Below are 16,709 nucleotides of genomic sequence, written 5' to 3' on the forward strand. Positions count from 1 at the left end.
TCTCCCCTGCCTCTCCTATGTGTCCCCTGCCTCTCCTATGTCTCCCCTGCCTCTCCTAGGTCTCCCCCTGCCTCTACTATGTCACCCCCTGCCTCACCTATGTCTCCCCTGCCTCTCCTATGTCTCCCCCCGCCTCTCCTATGTCTCCCCTGCCTCTCCTATGTCTCCCCCTGCCTCTCCTATGTCTCCCCTGCCACTCCCCTGCCTCTCCTTTGTCTCCCCCCTATGCCTCTCCTATGTCTCCCCTGCCTCTCCTAGGTCTCCCCTGCCTCTCTGCCTCTCCTATGTCTCCCCCTCTCCTAACTCTCCTATGTCTCCCCTGCCTCTCCTTTGTCTCCCGTGCCTCTCCTGTGTCTCCCCTGCCTCTCCTATGTCTCCCCTGCCTCTCCTATGTCTCCCCCGCCTCCTATGTCTCTCCTAGGTCTCCCCTGCCTCTCCTATGTCTCCCCTGCCTCTCCTATGTCTCCCCCCTCCTCTCCTATGTCTCCCGCCTCTCCTATGTCTCCCCCTGCCTCTCTCCTATGTCTCCCCCTGCCTCTCCTATGTCTCCCCCTGCCTCTCCTATGTCTCCCCTGCCTCTTCTATGTCTCCCCTGCCTCTCCTATGTCTCCCCTGCCTCTCCCCCGCCTCTCCTATGTCTCCCCCTGCCTCTCCTATGTCTCCCCGCCTCTCCTATGACTCCCCTGCCTCTCCTATGTCTCCCCTGCCTCTCCTATGTCTCCCCTGCCTCTCCTATGTCTCCCCTGCCTCTCCTATGTCTCCCCCTCCCCTGCCTCTCCTATGTCTCCCCCTGCCTCTCTTTGTCTCCTAGTGCCTCTCCTATGTCTCCCCTGCCTCTCCCCTGCTCTCTCTCCCCTGCCTCTCCTAGGTCTCCCCTGCCTCTACTATGTCACCCCCTGCCTCTCCTATGTCTCCCCCCTCCTATGTCTCCCCTATGTCTCCCCTGCCTCTCCTTTGTCTCCCCTGCCTCTCCTGTGTCTCCCCTGCCTCTCCTATGTCTCCCCTGCCTCTCCTATGTCTCCCCTGCCTCTCCTATGTCTCCCCTGCCTCTCCTAGGTCTCCCCCTGCCTCTGCTATCTCCTCACCCCCTGCCTCACCTATGTCTCCCCTGCCTCTCCTATGTCTCTCCTAGTCTCCCCTCCTCTCCTATGTCTCCCCCGCCTCTCCTATGTCTCCCCCTATGTCTCCCCCGCCTCTCCTATGTCTCCCCCCTGCCTCTCCTATGTCTCCCCTGCCTCTCCTACTCCCCTGCCTCTCCTTTGTCTCCCCCGCCTCTCCTATGTCTCCCCTGCCTCTCCTAGGTCTCCCCTGCCTCTCCTATGTCTCCCCTGCCTCTCCTACTCCCCCTCCTATGTCTCCCCTGCCTCTCCTTTGTCTCCCGTCTCCCCTGCCTCTCCTGTGTCTCCCCTGCCTCTCCTATGTCTCCCCTGCCTCTCCTATGTGTCCCCCCCTGCCTCTCCTATGTCTCCCCTGCTCTCTCCTAGGGTCTCCCACTGCCTCTACTATGTCACCCCCTGCCTCACCTATGTCTCCATTGCCTCTCCTATGTCTCCCCTGCCTCTCCTATGTCTCCCCCTGCCTCTCCTATGTCTCCCCTGCCTCTCCTATGTCTCTCTCCTATGTCTCCCCTGCCACTCCCCTGCCTCTCCTTTGTCTCCCCCCCCTGCCTCTCCTATGTCTCCCCTGCCTCTCCTAGGTCTCCCCCTGCCTCTCCTATGTCTCCCCTGCCTCTCCTATGTCTCCCCCTGCCTCTCCCTATGTCTCCCTCCTGCCTCTCCTATGTCTCCCCCCTGCCTCTCCTTTGTCTATGTCTCCCCTGCCACTCCCCCCTGCCACTCCTTTGTCTCCCCCTCCCCCTGCCTCTCCTATGCCTCTCCCCCTCCTCCCTAGGTCTCCCTCCCGTGCCTCTACTATGTCTCTCCCCTGCCTCTCCTTTGTCTCCCGTGTCTCCCCTGCCTCTCTTTGTCTCCCCTGCCTCTCCTATGTCTCCCCTGCCTCTCCTATGTCTCCCCTGTCTCCCCCTCCTCCCTATGTCTCCCCTGCCTCTCCTATGTCTCCCCTGCCTCTCCTATGTCTCCCCCTCTGCCTCTCCTAGGTCTCCCTCCTGCCTCTACTATGTCACCCCTGCCACCTATGTCTCCCCTGCCTCTCCTATGTCTCCCCCGCCTCTCCTATGTCTCCCCCTCTCCTATGTCTCTCTCCTATGTCTCCCCCTGCCTCTCCTATGTCTCCCCTGCCACTCCCTGCCTCCCTTTGTCTCCCTCCCCCGCCTCTCCTATGTCTCCCCTGCCTCTCCTATGTCTCCCCCTCCTCTAGGTCTCCCCCGCCTCTCCTATGTCTCCCCCGCCTCCCTATGTCTCCCCCGCCTCTCCTATGTCTCCCCCCTAGGGTCTCCCTGCCTCTCCTATGTCTCCCCTGCCTCTCCTATGTCTCCCCTGCCTCTCCTATGTCTCCCCCTGCCCTATGTCTCCCCTGCCTCTCCTATGTCTCCCCTAGGTCTCCCCTGTCTCTCTCCTATGTCTCCCCTGCCTCTCCTATGTCTCCCCCTCTATGTCTCCCCTCCTCCTATGTCTCCCCCGCCTCTCCCTATGTCTCCCTAGGTCTCCCCCGCCTCTCCTATGACTCCCCTGCCTCTCCTATGTCTCCCCTGCCTCTCCTATGTCTCCCCTGCCTCTCCTATGTCTCCCCTGCCTCTCCTATGTCTCCCCTGCCTCTCCTATGTCTCCCCTGCCTCTCCTATGTCTCCCCTGCCTCTCCTATGTGTCCCCTGATCCCTCCTATGTGTCCCCTGCCTCTCTATGTCTCCCCCGCCTCTCCTCCCCCCACGCCTCTCCCCTGCCTCTCCTATGTCTCTCCCTAGGTCTCCCCTGCCTCTCCTATGTCTCCACTGCCTCTCCTAGGTCTCCCCTGCCTCTACTCCCCCGCCTCTCCTATGTCACCCCTGCCTCTCCTATGTCTCCCCCTGCCTCTCCTATGTCTCCCCTGCCTCTCCTTTGTCTCCCGTGCCTCTCCTATGTCTCCCCTGCCTCTCCTATGTCTCCCCCTGCCTCTCCTATGTGTCCCCTGCCTCTCCTATGTCTCCCCTGCCTCTCCTAGGTCTCCCCCTGCCTCTACTATGTCACCCCCTGCCTCACCTATGTCTCCCCTGCCTCTCCTATGTCTCCCCCGCCTCTCCTATGTCACCCCCGCCTCACCCTATGTCTCCCCTGCCTCTCCTTTGTCTCCCCTGCCTCTCCTATGTCTCCCCCTGCCTCTCCTTTGTCTCCCTGCCTCTCCTATGTCTCCCCCTGCCTCTCCTATGTCTCCCCTGCCTCTCCTATGTGTCCCCTGCCTCCCTATGTCTCCCCTGCCTCTCTCCTATGTCTCCCCCTGCCTCTCCTAGGTCTCCCCCTGCCTCTACTATGTCACCCCCTGCCTCACCTATGTCTCTCCCCTGCCTCTCCTATGTCTCCCCTAGGTCTCCCCCTGCCTCTCCTATGTCTCCCCTGCCTCTCCTATGTCTCCCCCTGCCTCTACTATGTCACCCCCTGCCTCACCTAGGTCTCCCCTGCCTCTGCTAGGTCTCCCCCCTGCCTCTGCTATGTCTCCCCTGCCTCTCCTATGTCTCCCCTGCCTCTCCTATGTCTCCCCCGCCTCTCCTATGTCTCTCCCTCCTAGGTCTCCCCCTGCCTCTCCTATGTCTCTCCCTAGGTCTCCCCTGCCTCTCCTATGTCTCCCCTGCCTCTCCTTTGTCTCCCGTGCCTCTCCTATGTCTCTCCCTAGGTCTCCCCTGCCTCTCCTATGTCTCCCCTGCCTCTCCTTTGTCTCCCGTGCCTCTCCTATGTCTCTCCCTAGGTCTCCCCTGCCTCTCCTATGTCTCCCCCTGCCTCTCCTATGTCTCCCCCTGCCTCTCCTATGTCTCCCCCTGCCTCTCCTATGTCTCCCCTGCCTCTCCTATGTCTCCCCCGCCTCTCCTATGTCTCCCCTGCCACTCCTATGTCTCCCCTGCCTCTCCTATGTCTCCCCCTGCCTCTCCTATGTCTCCCCCCTGCCTCTCCTTTGTCTCCCGTGCCTCTCCTATGTCTCTCCCTAGGTCTCCCCCCCCCTCTCCTATGTCTCCCCCTGCCTCTCCTATGTCTCCTATGTCTCCCCTGCCTCTCCTATGTCTCCCCTGCCTCTCTATGTCTCCCCCTGCCTCTCCTATGTCTCCCCTGCCTCTCCTATGTCTCCCCTGCCTCTCCTCCTTTGTCTCCCTATGTGCCTCTTCTATGTCTCTCCCTAGGTCTCCCCTGCCTCTCCTATGTCTCTCCCTAGGTCTCCCCCGCCTCTCCTATGTCTCCCCCGCCTCTCCTATGTCTCCCCTGCCTCTCCTATGTCTCCCCGCCTCTCCTATGTCTCCCCTGCCTCTCCTATGTCTCCCCTGCCTCTCCTAGGTCTCCCCCTGCCTCTACTATGTCACCCCCGCCTCACCTATGTCTCCCCTGCCTCTCCTATGTCTCTCCCTAGGTCTCCCCCCTGCCTCTCCTATGTCTCCCCTGCCTCTCCTATGTCTCCCTGCCTCTCCTATGTCTCCCCTGCCTCCCTATGTCTCCCCTGCCTCACCTATGTCTCCCCTGCCCTGCCTCTCCTATGTCTCCCCCTGCCTCTACTATGTCACCCCCTGCCTCACCTATGTCTCCCCCTGCCTCTGCTAGGTCTCCCCCTGCCTCTGCTAGGTCTCCCCTGTGCCTCTCCTATGTCTCTCCCTAGTTCTCCCCTGCCTCTCCTATGTCTCCCCTGCCTCTCCTATGTCTCTCCCTAGTTCTCCCCTGCCTCTCCTATGTCTCCCCTGCCTCTCGTATGTCTCCCGCTGCCTCTCCTATGTCTCCCCCGTCTCCCCTGCCTCTCCTATGTCTCCCCCTGCCTCTCCTATGTCTCCCCTGCCTCTCCTATGTCTCCCCCGCCTCTCCTATGTCTCCCCCGCCTCCTATGTCTCCCTGCCTCTCCTATGTCTCCCCTGCCTCTCCTATGTCTCCCCTGCCTCTCCTTTGTCTCCCCTGACTCTCCTATGTCTCCCCCTCCTCTCCTATATCTCCCCTGCCTCTCCTATGTCTCCCCCGCCTCTCCTATGTCTCCCCTGCCTCTCCTATGTCTCCCCTGCCTCTCCTATGTCTCCCCTGCCTCTCCTATGTCTCCCCTGCCTCTCCTATGTCTCCCCTGCCTCTCCTATGTCTCCCCTGCCTCTCCTATGTCTCCCCCTGCCTCTCCTATGTCTCCCCTGCCTCTCCTATGTCTCCCGCTGCCTCTCCTATGTCTCCCCCGCCTCTCCTATGTCTCCCCCGCCTCTCCTATGTCTCCCGCTGCCTCTCCTATGTCTCCCCTGCCTCTCCTATGTCTCCCCCCTCTCCTATGTCTCCCCCCGCCTCTCCTGTCTGTCTCCCTCCCCTGCCTCTCCTATGTCTTCCCTGCCTCTCCTATGTCTCCCCTGCCTCTCCTATGTCTCCCCTGCCTCTCCTATGTCTCCCGCCTGCCTCTCCTATGTCTCCCTGCCTCTCCTATGTCTCCCCCGCCTCTCCTATGTCTCCCCCCGCCTCTCCTATGTCTCCCCTGCCTCTCCTATGTCTCCCCTGCCTCTCCTATGTCTCCCCTGCCTCTCCTTTGTCTCCCGTGCCTCTCCTATGTCTCTCCCTAGTTCTCCCTTGCCTCTCCTATGTCTCCCGTGCCTCTCCTATGTCTCTCCCTAGGTCTCCCCTGCCTCTCCTATGTCTCCCGTGCCTCTCCTATGTCTCTCCCTAGTTCTCCCCTGCCTCTCCTATGTCTCCCCTGCCTCTCCTTTGTCTCCCGTGCCTCTCCTATGTCTCTCCCTAGGTCTCCCCTGCCTCTCCTATGGCTCCTGTGCCTCTCCTATGTCTCTCCCTAGGTCTCCCCTGCCTCTCCTATGTCTCCCGTGCCTCTCCTATGTCTCTCTCTAGTTCTCCCCTGCCTCTCCTATGTCTCCCCTGCCTCTCCTATGTCTCCCGTGCCTCTCCTATGTCTCTCCCTAGTTCTCCCCTGCCTCTCCTAGGTCTCCCCTGCCTCTCCTATGTCTCCCCCGCCTCTCCTATGTCTCCCCTGCCTCTCCTTTGTCTCCCGTGCCTCTCCTATGTCTCTCCCTAGGTCTCCCCTGCCTCTCCTATGTCTCCCCCCGCCTATCCTATGTCTCCCCCTGCCTCTCCTATGTCTCCCCTGCCTCTCCTATGTCTCCCCCTGCCTCTCCTATGTCTCCCCTGCCTCTCCTATGTCTCCCCTGCCACTCCTATGTCTCCCCTGCCTCTCCTTTGTCTCCCGTGCCTCTCCTATGTCTCCCCTGCCTCTCCTATGTCTCCCCTCCCCTGCCTCTCTATGTCTCCCCCTGCCTCTCCTATGTCTCCCCTGCCTCTCCTCCCCTTGTCTCCCGTGCCTCTCCTATGTCTCCCCTGCCTCTCCTATGTCTCCCCCCGCCTCTCCTATGTCTCCCCTGCCTCTCCTATGTCTCCCCTGCCACTCCCCTGCCTCTCCTTTGTCTCCCCCGCCTCTCTATGTCTCCCCCCGCCTCTCCTATGTCTCTCCCTAGGTCTCCCCCGCCTCTCCTATGTCTCCCCCCGCCTCTCCTATGTCTCCCCGCCTCTCCTATGTCTCTCCCTAGGTCTCCCTGCCTCTCCTATGTCTCCCCTGCCTGCCTCTCCTATGTCTCCCCTGCCTCTCCTATGTCTCCCCTGACTTTGTCTCCCGTCTCCTATGTCTCCCCGCCTCTCCTATGTCTCTCCTCCCTAGGTCTCCCCTGCCTCTCCTATGTCTCCCCTGCCTCTCCTATGTCTCCCCGCCTCTCCTCCCCCGCCTCTCCTATGTCTCCCCGCCTCTCTATGTCTCTCCCTAGGTCTCCCCCGCCTCTCCTATGACTCCCCCTGCCTCTCCTATGTCTCCCTGCCTCTCCTATGTCTCCCCTGCCTCTCCTATGTGTCCCCTGCCTCTCCTATGTGTCCCCTGCCTCTCCTATGTGTCCCCTGCCTCTCCTATGTCTCCCCCGCCTCTCCTATGTCTCCCCTGCCTCTCCTATGTCTCTCCCTAGGTCTCCCCTGCCTCTCCTATGTCTCCCCTGCCTCTCCTATGTGTCCCCTGCCTCTCCTATGTGTCCCCTGCCTCTCCTATGTGTCCCCTGCCTCTCCTATGTCTCCCCGCCTCTCCTATGTCTCCCCTGCCTCTCCTATGTCTCTCCCTAGGTCTCCCCTGCCTCTCCTAGGTCTCCCCTGCCTCTACTATGTCACCCCCTGCCTCTCCTATGTCTCCCCTGCCTCTCCTATGTCTCCCCCTGCCTCTCCTTTGTCTCCCGTGCCTCTCTATGTCTCCCCTGCCTCTCCTATGTCTCCCTGCCTCTCCTATGTGTCCCCTGCCTCTCCTATGTCTCCCCTGCCTCTCCTAGGTCTCCCCCTGCCTCTACTATGTCACCCCTGCCTCACCTATGTCTCCCCTGCCTCTTCTATGTCTCCCCCCGCCTCTCCTATGTCACCCCCTGCCTCACCTATGTCTCCCCCTGCCTCTCCTATGTCTCCCCCTGCCTCTCCTTTGTCTCCCCTGCCTCTCCTATGTGTCCCCTGCCTCTCCTATGTCTCCCCTGCCTCTCCTATGTCTCCCCCGCCTCTCCTATGTCTCTCCCTAGGTCTCCCCCGCCTCCTATGACTCCCCCTGCCTCCCCCTGCCTCTCCTTTGTCTCCCCTGCCTCTCCTATGTGTCTCCTGCCTCTCCTATGTCTCCCCCTGCCTCTCCTATGTCTCCCCCGCCTCTCCTATGTCTCTCCCTAGGTCTCCCCTGCCTCTCCTATGTCTCCCCTGCCTCTCCTATGTCTCCCCCGCCTCTCCTATGTCTCCCCCGCCTCTCCTATGTCTCTCCCTAGGTCTCCCCCGCCTCTCCTATGACTCCCCCTGCCTCTCCTATGTCTCCCCTGCCTCTCCTATGTCTCCCCTGCCTCTCCTATGTGTCCCCTGCCTCTCCTATGTGTCCCCTGCCTCTCCTATGTGTCCCCTGCCTCTCCTATGTCTCCCCCGCCTCTCCTATGTCTCCCCTGCCTCTTCTATGTCTCTCCCTAGGTCTCCCCTGCCTCTCCTATGTCTCCCCTGCCTCTCCTAGGTCTCCCCCTGCCTCTACTATGTCACCCCCTGCCTCTCCTATGTCTCCCCCTGCCTCTCCTATGTCTCCCCTGCCTCTCCTTTGTCTCCCGTGCCTCTCCTATGTCTCCCCTGCCTCTCCTATGTCTCCCCTGCCTCTCCTATGTGTCCCCTGCCTCTCCTATGTCTCCCCTGCCTCTCCTAGGTCTCCCCCTGCCTCTACTATGTCACCCCCTGCCTCACCTATGTCTCCCCTGCCTCTTCTATGTCTCCCCCGCCTCTCCTATGTCACCCCCTGCCTCACCTATGTCTCCCCTGCCTCTCCTTTGTCTCCCCTGCCTCTCCTATGTCTCCCCCTGCCTCTCCTTTGTCTCCCCTGCCTCTCCTATGTGTCCCCTGCCTCTCCTATGTCTCCCCTGCCTCTCCTATGTCTCCCCGCCTCTCCTATGTCTCTCCCTAGGTCTCCCCCGCCTCTCCTATGACTCCCCCCTGCCTCCCCCTGCCTCTCCTTTGTCTCCCCTGCCTCTCCTATGTGTCCCCTGCCTCTCCTATGTCTCCCTGCCTCTCCTATGTCTCCCCCTGCCTCTCCTAGGTCTCTCCCTAGTTCTCCCCTGCCTCTCCTATGTCTCCCCTGCCTGTCCTATGTCTCCCCCCTCTCTTATGTCTCTCCTAGGTCTCCCCCGCCTCTCCTATGACTCCCCCTGCCTCTCCTATGTCTCCCCTGCCTCTCCTATGTCTCCCCTGCCTCTCCTATGTGTCCCCTGCCTCTCCTATGTGTCCCCTGCCTCTCCTATGTGTCCCCTGCCTCTCCTATGTGTCCTCTGCCTCTCCTATGTCTCCCCCGCCTCTCCTATGTCTCCCCTGCCTCTCCTATGTCTCTCCCTAGGTCTCCCCTGCCTCTCCTGTCTCCCCTGCCTCTCCTAGGTCTCCCCCTGCCTCTACTATGTCACCCCCTGCCTCTCCTATGTCTCCCCCTGCCTCTCCTATGTCTCCCCTGCCTCTCCTTTGTCTCCCGTGCCTCTCCTATGTCTCCCCTGCCTCTCCTATGTCTCAAATGCCAGATTTGTGTTGTTTTTTATTTGATCAAGTTGATCAATTAAGAGCCCGTGCGTAAATCTAAGTAACATAATAAAACAATCCCCCTTTAAAATCTGTCAGTTTAAGCTAGAGATATCTTTGTCACATCCTGACCATAGAAAGCCTGTATTTTCTATGTTCGAGTAGGTCAGGGCGTGACTTGGGGTTTAGTCTAGTTTATTATTTCTATGTGGAGTTCTAGGTTTGATTTTCTATGTTGGTGTTTGTGTATGATTCCCAACTAGAGGCAGCTGGTAATCGTTGTCTCTAATTGGGGATCATACTTAAATTGTATTTTTCCACCTGTGGGTTATGGGATGTTGTTTATGTTTAGTTGCCTGTTCGCACTGCATTGTCGTCACGTTTCGTTTATTCTTTATTGTTTTGTTTTTTCTAAGTTTCACTGTCTAATAAATATGTGGAACTCTACGTACGCGGCGCTTTGGTCCGTTAATTCATTAGACGAACGTGATTAGTCTCAATCCAACGCTTCCGCGTCTGCGGTGGAAGGTGGCCGAGCTTCAGCGATGTTTGTCAGACCAAGAAACGTGCTGAAAATCTGTCTAGTCATGACAACGTCTGTAGCGTCCAAACAGTTTGGCCTGCACACGATGGTGTGTTGCTCTACAACCCCCATTGTAGAATAATAGTGAAGACATCAAAACTATGAAATAACTCATTTTGAATCGTGTAGTAACCAAAAAGCTGTTAAACAAATGTTGTATTTGAGATTATTCAAAGTAGCCACCATTTGCCTTGATGACATCTTTGCACACTCTTGGCATTCTCTCAACCAGCTTCATGAGGTAGTCACCTGGAATGCATTTCAATTAGCAGGTGTGCCTTGTTAAAAGTTAATTTGTGGAATTTCTTTCCTTCTTAAGGTGTTTTAGCCAATCAGTTGTGTTGTGACAAGGTAACCCTATTTGGTAAAAGAACCCGTCCATATTAATGCAAGAACAGCTCAAATAAGCAAAGACAAACGACAGTCCATCATTACTTTAAGACATGAAGGTCAGTCAATCCGTAAAATGTCAGGAACTTTGAAAGTTTCTTCAGTCGCAAAAACCATCAAGCGCAATGATGAAACTAGCTCTCATTAGGACCACCACAGGAAAGGAAGACCCAGAGTAACCTCTGCTGCAGAGGATAAGTTCATTAGAGTTAACTGCTCCTCAGGTTGCAGCCCAAATAAATGCTTCACAGAGTTCAAGTACCAGACATATCTCAACATCAACTGTTCAGAGGAGACTGCGTGAATCAGGCCTTCATGGTCGAATTGATGCAAAGAAACCACTACTAAAGGACACCAATAAGAAGAATAGACTTGCTTGGGCCAAGAAACATGAGCAATGGACATTAGACCTGTGGAAATCTGTCTTTTGGTCTGATGAGTCCAAATTTAAGATTTTTGGTTCCAACTGCCACGTCTTTGTGAGACGCAGAAGGAGAGTGATGGAATGCTGCATCAGATGACCTGGCCCCGACAATCACTCAACCTCAACCCAATTGAGATGGTTTGGGATGAGTTAGACCGCAGAGTGAAGGAATGGCAGCCAACAAGTCCTCAGAATATGTGGGAACTCCTTCAAGACTGTTGGAAAAGCATTCCAGGTTATGCTGGTTGAGAGAATGCCAATAGTGTGCAAATCTGTCATCAAGGAAAAGGGTGGCTACTTTGAAGAATCTCAAATATGAAATACATTTTGATTTGTTTAACATTTTTTTGGTGTCATCTTTTTGATGTCATCACAATTATTCAACAATGTAGAAAATAATGTTTCGTTCCAGCATATTCAAATTGATTAAATGGTTTTTTTCCCTCATCAATCTACACACAATACTCCATAAACACAAAAGCAAAAACGGGTTTTTAGACATGTTTGCATTCTTTTATTTATTAATAACTGAAATATTACATTTACATAAGTATTCAGACCCATTACTCAGTACTTTGTTGAAGCACCTTTGGCAGCGATTACAGCCTCGTCTTCTTGGGTATGACGCTACAAGCTTGGCACACCTGTGTTTGGGGAGTTTCGTCCTTTCTTCTCTGCAGATCCTCTCAAGCTCTTTCAGGTTGGATGGGGAGCGTTGAGTTATCGCTCCTTTAGCCATCGGGACAGCCTCAATTTGTCGAGGCATGGACTCTACAAGGTGTCGAAAGCGTTCCACAGGGATGCTGGCCCATGTTGACTCCAATGCTTCCCACAGTTGTGTCAAATTTGGCTGGATGTCCTTTATTGATACACCCGGGAAACAGTTGTGTGTGAAAAACCCAGCAGCATTGCAGTTCTTGACGCAAACCAGTGCGCCTGGCACCTACAACCATACCCTGTTCAAAGGCACTTACATTTTTTTGTAGCCCATTCACGCTCTGAATGGCACACACACACAATCCATGTCTCAATTGTCTCAAAGCTTAAACATCCTTCTTTAACCTGTTTCCTCCCCTACACTGATTGACATGGAATTAACAAGTGACATCAATAAGGGATCATAGCTTTCACCTGGAATCACCTGGTCAGTCTATGTCATGGAAAGAGCAGGTGTTCTTAATGTTTTGTTATACTCAGTGTACATGCTCCAGTGTGACTGGAGCCCGCAGCAGCACAGCTCTAGGGTCTGGACCCCCCCTGCAGCTCTTTTTTCCTGGTCTTCCACACTGTCAGTAGCCCTTTCTTGCAGTCAAATGACTGAGTGGCCTTATGGGTGGAATGTTATTCATATTTTTTATTGGTTAACCTTTAAATGTCTAAGCTGTGGGATCAGTCTTGTCCTTGGCTGTGTGTTTAGGGTTGTTGGAAGGTGAACCTTCACCCCGGTCAGAGGACCTGAGCACTCCAGAGCATCAAGGAAGTCTCTGTACTTTGCTTCGTTCATCTTTCCCTCGATCCTGACTAGTCTCCCAGTCCCTGACACTGAACAACATCCCCACAGCATGATGCTGCCACCATCATGCTTTAACTTAGGGATGGTGCCAGGTTTCCTCCAGGCGTGATGCTTGACATTCAGGCCAAAGAGTTCAATCTTGGTTTCATCAGACCAGAGAATCTTGTTTATCATGGTCTGAGAGTCCTTTAGGTGCCTTTTGGCAAACTCTCAGCGGGCTGTCGTGCATTTTACTGAGGAGTGGCTTCTGTCTGGCCACTCTATCATAAAGGCCTGATTGGTGGAGTGCTGCAGAGATGTTTTGGTACCCTTCCCCAAATGTGTACCTCGACAGAATCCTGTCTCGAAGCTCTACGGACAATTCCTTCGACCTCATGGTTTAGTTTTTGCTCTGACATGCACTGTCAACTGTGGGACCTTTATATAGACAGGTGTGTGCCTTTCCAAATCATGTCCATGTCCAATGAAGTTGTAGAAACATCTCAAGGATGATCAATGGAAACAGAATGCACCTGAGCTCAATTTCGAGCCTCATACCAAAGGGTCTGAATACTATTATGTAAATAAGGTATTTCTGTTTTATATTTAATACACTTGCAAACATTTCTGAACTTATTTGGGCTTTGTTGTTATGGGGTATTGTGTGTAGATTGATGAGAAAAAACACGTATTTAATCAATTTTGGAATAAAAATGTAATTTAACAAAATGTGGAAAAAGTCAAGGGGCCTGAATACTTTCTGAATGCACTGTATATATACAAAAATGTCTCTCTCTCTCTGACCTGCCCTCCTCCTTTCTCCCAAGTGGTCGCAATGGGAAGATACGCGTCCTCTCCTTCAAGACGGGACTGGTGAGCCTGTGCAATGCGGATGTTCAGGAGAAGTATAAATGTAAGTATGAGTCCCGTTCATGTAGACACCACAGCCCTGCAGCCCCCTAACAAAGGAATAAAAGAAAAAACCAGCCCGATTGCAAGCATTACATGAAGACAACCACTTAGGCTAATGAAGGGAATTACTCGCTCTCCTGCGCTCTGTCTCTCTGTCCCTCTCTCTGTCTCTCTCTCTCTCTCTCTCTCTCTCTCTCTCTCTCTCTCTCTGTCCCTCTCTGTCTCTCTCTCTCTCTCTCTCTGTCTCTCTGTCTCTCTCTCTCTCTCTCTCTCTCTCTCTCTCTCTCTCTCTCTCTCTCTGTCCCTCTCTCTCTCTCAATTCAATTCAATTCATTTCAAGGGCTTTATTGGCATGGGAAACATGTGTTAACATTGCCAAAGCAAGTGAGGTAGACAACATACAAAGTGAATATATAAAGTGAAAAACAACAAAAATTAACAGTAAACATTACACATACAGAAGTTTCAAAACAGTAAAGACATTACAAATGTCATATTATATATATATACAATGTACAAATAGTTAAAGGACACAAGATAAAATGAATAAGCATAAATATGGGTTGTATTTACAATGGTGTTTGTTCTTCACTGGTTGCCCTTTTCTCGTGGCAACAAATCTTGCTGCTGTGATGGCACACTGTGGAATTTCACCCAAAAGATATGGGAGTTTTTCAAAATTGGATTTGTTTTCGAATTCTTTGTGGATCTGTGTAATCTGGGGAAATATGTCTCTCTAATATGGTCATACATTGGGCAGGAGGTTAGGAAGTGCAGCTCAGTTTCCACCTCATTTTGTGGGCAGTGAGCACATAGCCTGTCTTCTCTTGAGAGCCATGTCTGCCTACGGCGGCCTTTCTCAATAGCAAGGCTATGCTCACTGAGTCTGTACATAGTCAAAGCTTTCCTTAATTTTGGGTCAGTCACAGTGGTCAGGTATTCTGCCGCTGTGTACTCTCTGTGTAGGGCCAAATAGCATTCTAGTTTGCTCTGTTTTTTTGTTAATTCTTTCCAATGTGTTAAGTAATTATCTTTTTTTTTTTTTTTTTTTCATGATTTGGTTGGGTCTAATTGTGCTGTTGTCCTGGGGCTCTGTAGGGTGTGTTTGTGTTTGTGAACAGAGCCCCAGGACCAGCTTGCTTAGGGGACTCTTCTCCAGGTTCATCTCTCTGTAGGTGATGGCTTTGTTATGGAAGGTTTGTGAATCGCTTCCTTTTAGGTGGTTGTAGAATTTAACGGCTCTTTTCTGGATTTTGATAATTAGTGGGTATCGGCCTAATTCTGCTCTGCATGCATTATTTGGTGTTTTACGTTGTACACGGAGGATATTTTTGCAGAATTCTGCGTGCAGAGTCTCAATTTGGTGTTTGTCCCATTTTGTGAAGTCTTGGTTGGTGAGCGGACCCCAACCTCTCTCTCTCTCTCTGTCTCTCTCTCTCAATTCAATCCAATTCAAGGGCTTTATTGGCATGGGAAACATACATTGCCAAAGCAAGTGAAGTAGATAATAAACAAAAGCGAAATAAACAATCAAAATTAACAGTAAACATTACACTCACAGAATTTCCAAAAGAATAAAGACATTTCAAATGTCATAGGATGTCTATATACAAATCAAATCAAACTGTATTTGTCACCGCGCCGAATACACTGCGCCAAATACACTGCGCCAAATACAACAAGTGTAGGCCTTACCATGAAATTTTTACTTACAAGCCCTTAACCAACAGTGCAGTTCAAGAAGAGTTAAGAAAATATTTACCAAATAAACTCAAGTAAAAAATTATAAAAAGTAACACAATAACATAGCAATAACGAGGCTATATACAGGGGGTACCTGTAGGTGGGGGTGAAGTGACAATGCATAGATAATAAACAGTGAGTAGCAGCAGTGTACAAAACAAATGGGGTGGGGGGTCAATGTAATAGTCCGGTGGCCATTCGATTCATTGTTCAGCAGCCTTATGGTATGGCTTGGGGGTAGAAGCTGTTAAGGAGCCTTTTGGTCCTAGATATGGCGCTCCGGTACTGCTTGCCGTGCGGTAGCGGAGAAAACAGTCTGATTGGGTGACTGGAGTCTCTTGACAGTTTTATGGACTTTCCTCTGACACCGCCTATTATATAGGTCCTGGATTGCAGGAAGCTTGGCCCCAGTGATGTACTGGGCCATACGCACTACCCTCTGTAGCGCCTTACGGTCAGATGCCGAGCAGTTGCCGTACCAGGCGGTGATGCAACTGGTCAGGATGCTCTCGATGGTGCAGCTGTAGAACTTTTTGAGGATCTGGGGAACCATGCCAAATCTTTTCAGTCTCCTAATGGGGAAAAGGTTTTGTCGTGCCCTCTTCACAACTGTCTTGGAATGTTTGGACCATGATAGATCGTTGGTGATGTGGACAACAAGGAACTTGAAACTCTCGACCCGCTCCACTACAGCCCTGTTGATGTTAATGGGGGGCTGTTCGGCCCTCCTTTTCCTGTAGTCCACGATCATCTCCTTTGTCTTGCTCACATTGAGGGAGAGGTTGTTGTCCTCGCACCACACTGACAGTTCTCTGAGCTCCTCCCTATAGGCTGTCTCATCGTTGTCAGTGATCAGGCCTACCACTGTTGTGTCATAGGCAAACTTAATGATGGTGTTGGAGTCGTGTTTGGCTACCCAGTGTGGGTGAACAGGGAGTACAGGAGGGGACTAAGTACACACCCCTGAGGGGCCCCAGTGTTGAGGATCAGTGTGGCAGACGTGTTGGTGCCTACCCCAGGAAGTCCAGGATCCAGTTGCGGAGGGAGGTGTTTAGTCCCAGAGTCCTTAGCTTAGTGATGAGCTTCGTGGGCACTATGGTGTTGAACGCTGAGCTGAGTCAATGAACAGCATTCTCACATAGGTGTTATTTTTGTCCAGGTGGGAAAGACCATGTGTGGAGTGCGATTGAGATTGCGTCGTCTGTGGATCTGTTGGGGCGTAATGCGAATTGGATTGGGTCTAGGGTATCCGGGAGGGTGCTGTTGATGTGAGCCATGACCAGCTTTCATAGCACTTCATGGCTAGCGACGTGAGTGCTACGTGGCGGTAATCATTTAGGCGGGTAACCTTTGCTTCCTTGGGCACAGGGACTATGGTGGTCTGCTTGAAAAATGTACAGTTGAAGTCGGAAGTTAGCATACAGCTTAGCCAAATACATTTAAACTCAGTTTTCACAATTCCTGACATTTAATCCTAGTAAAAATTCCCTGATTTATGTCAGTTAGGATCACCAGAATAATTGTCAGAATAATTGTAGAGAGAATGATTTATTTCAGCTTTTATTTCTTTCATCACATTCCCAGTGGATCAGAAGTTTACATACACTCAATTAGTATTAAGTAGCATTGCCTTTAAATTGTTTAACTTGGGTCAAACATTTCGGGTAGCCTTCCACAAGCCTCACACAATAAGTTGGGTGAATTTTGTCCCATTCCTCCTGACAGAGCTGGTGTAACTGAGTCAGGTTTGTAGGCCTCCTTGCCCTCACACGCTTTTTCAATTCTGCCCACACATTTTCTATAGAATTGAGGTCAGGGCTTTGTGATGGCCACTCCAATACCTTGACTTTGTTGTCCTTAAGCCATTTTGCCACAACTTTGGAAGTATGCTGGGGGTCATTGTCCATTTGGAAGACCCATTTGCGACCAAGCTTTAACTTCCTGACTGATGTCTTGAGATGTTGCTTCAATTTATCCACGTAATTTTCTCCCTCATGATGCCATCTATTTTGTGAAGTGCTCCAAGTC

General features: G+C 52.8%; 1 protein-coding gene across 2 annotated transcripts in view; it reads left to right on the plus strand.

Annotated features, from left to right (window-relative positions):
• LOC115129389 (dystrophin-related protein 2-like) overlaps positions 1–16,709 on the plus strand; it is a 120,327-nt gene that overhangs the window by 73,910 nt on the left and 29,708 nt on the right. For both annotated transcript variants that reach the window (XM_065018590.1, XM_065018589.1), the window contains exon 13: positions 12,854–12,939. In XM_065018590.1, the coding sequence (XP_064874662.1) occupies positions 12,854–12,939 (86 nt within the window). The remainder of the gene's footprint in view (positions 1–12,853; positions 12,940–16,709) is intronic.

Source organism: Oncorhynchus nerka, linkage group LG5, assembly GCF_034236695.1.
Source record: "Oncorhynchus nerka isolate Pitt River linkage group LG5, Oner_Uvic_2.0, whole genome shotgun sequence".
Taxonomy (NCBI): domain Eukaryota; kingdom Metazoa; phylum Chordata; class Actinopteri; order Salmoniformes; family Salmonidae; genus Oncorhynchus; species Oncorhynchus nerka.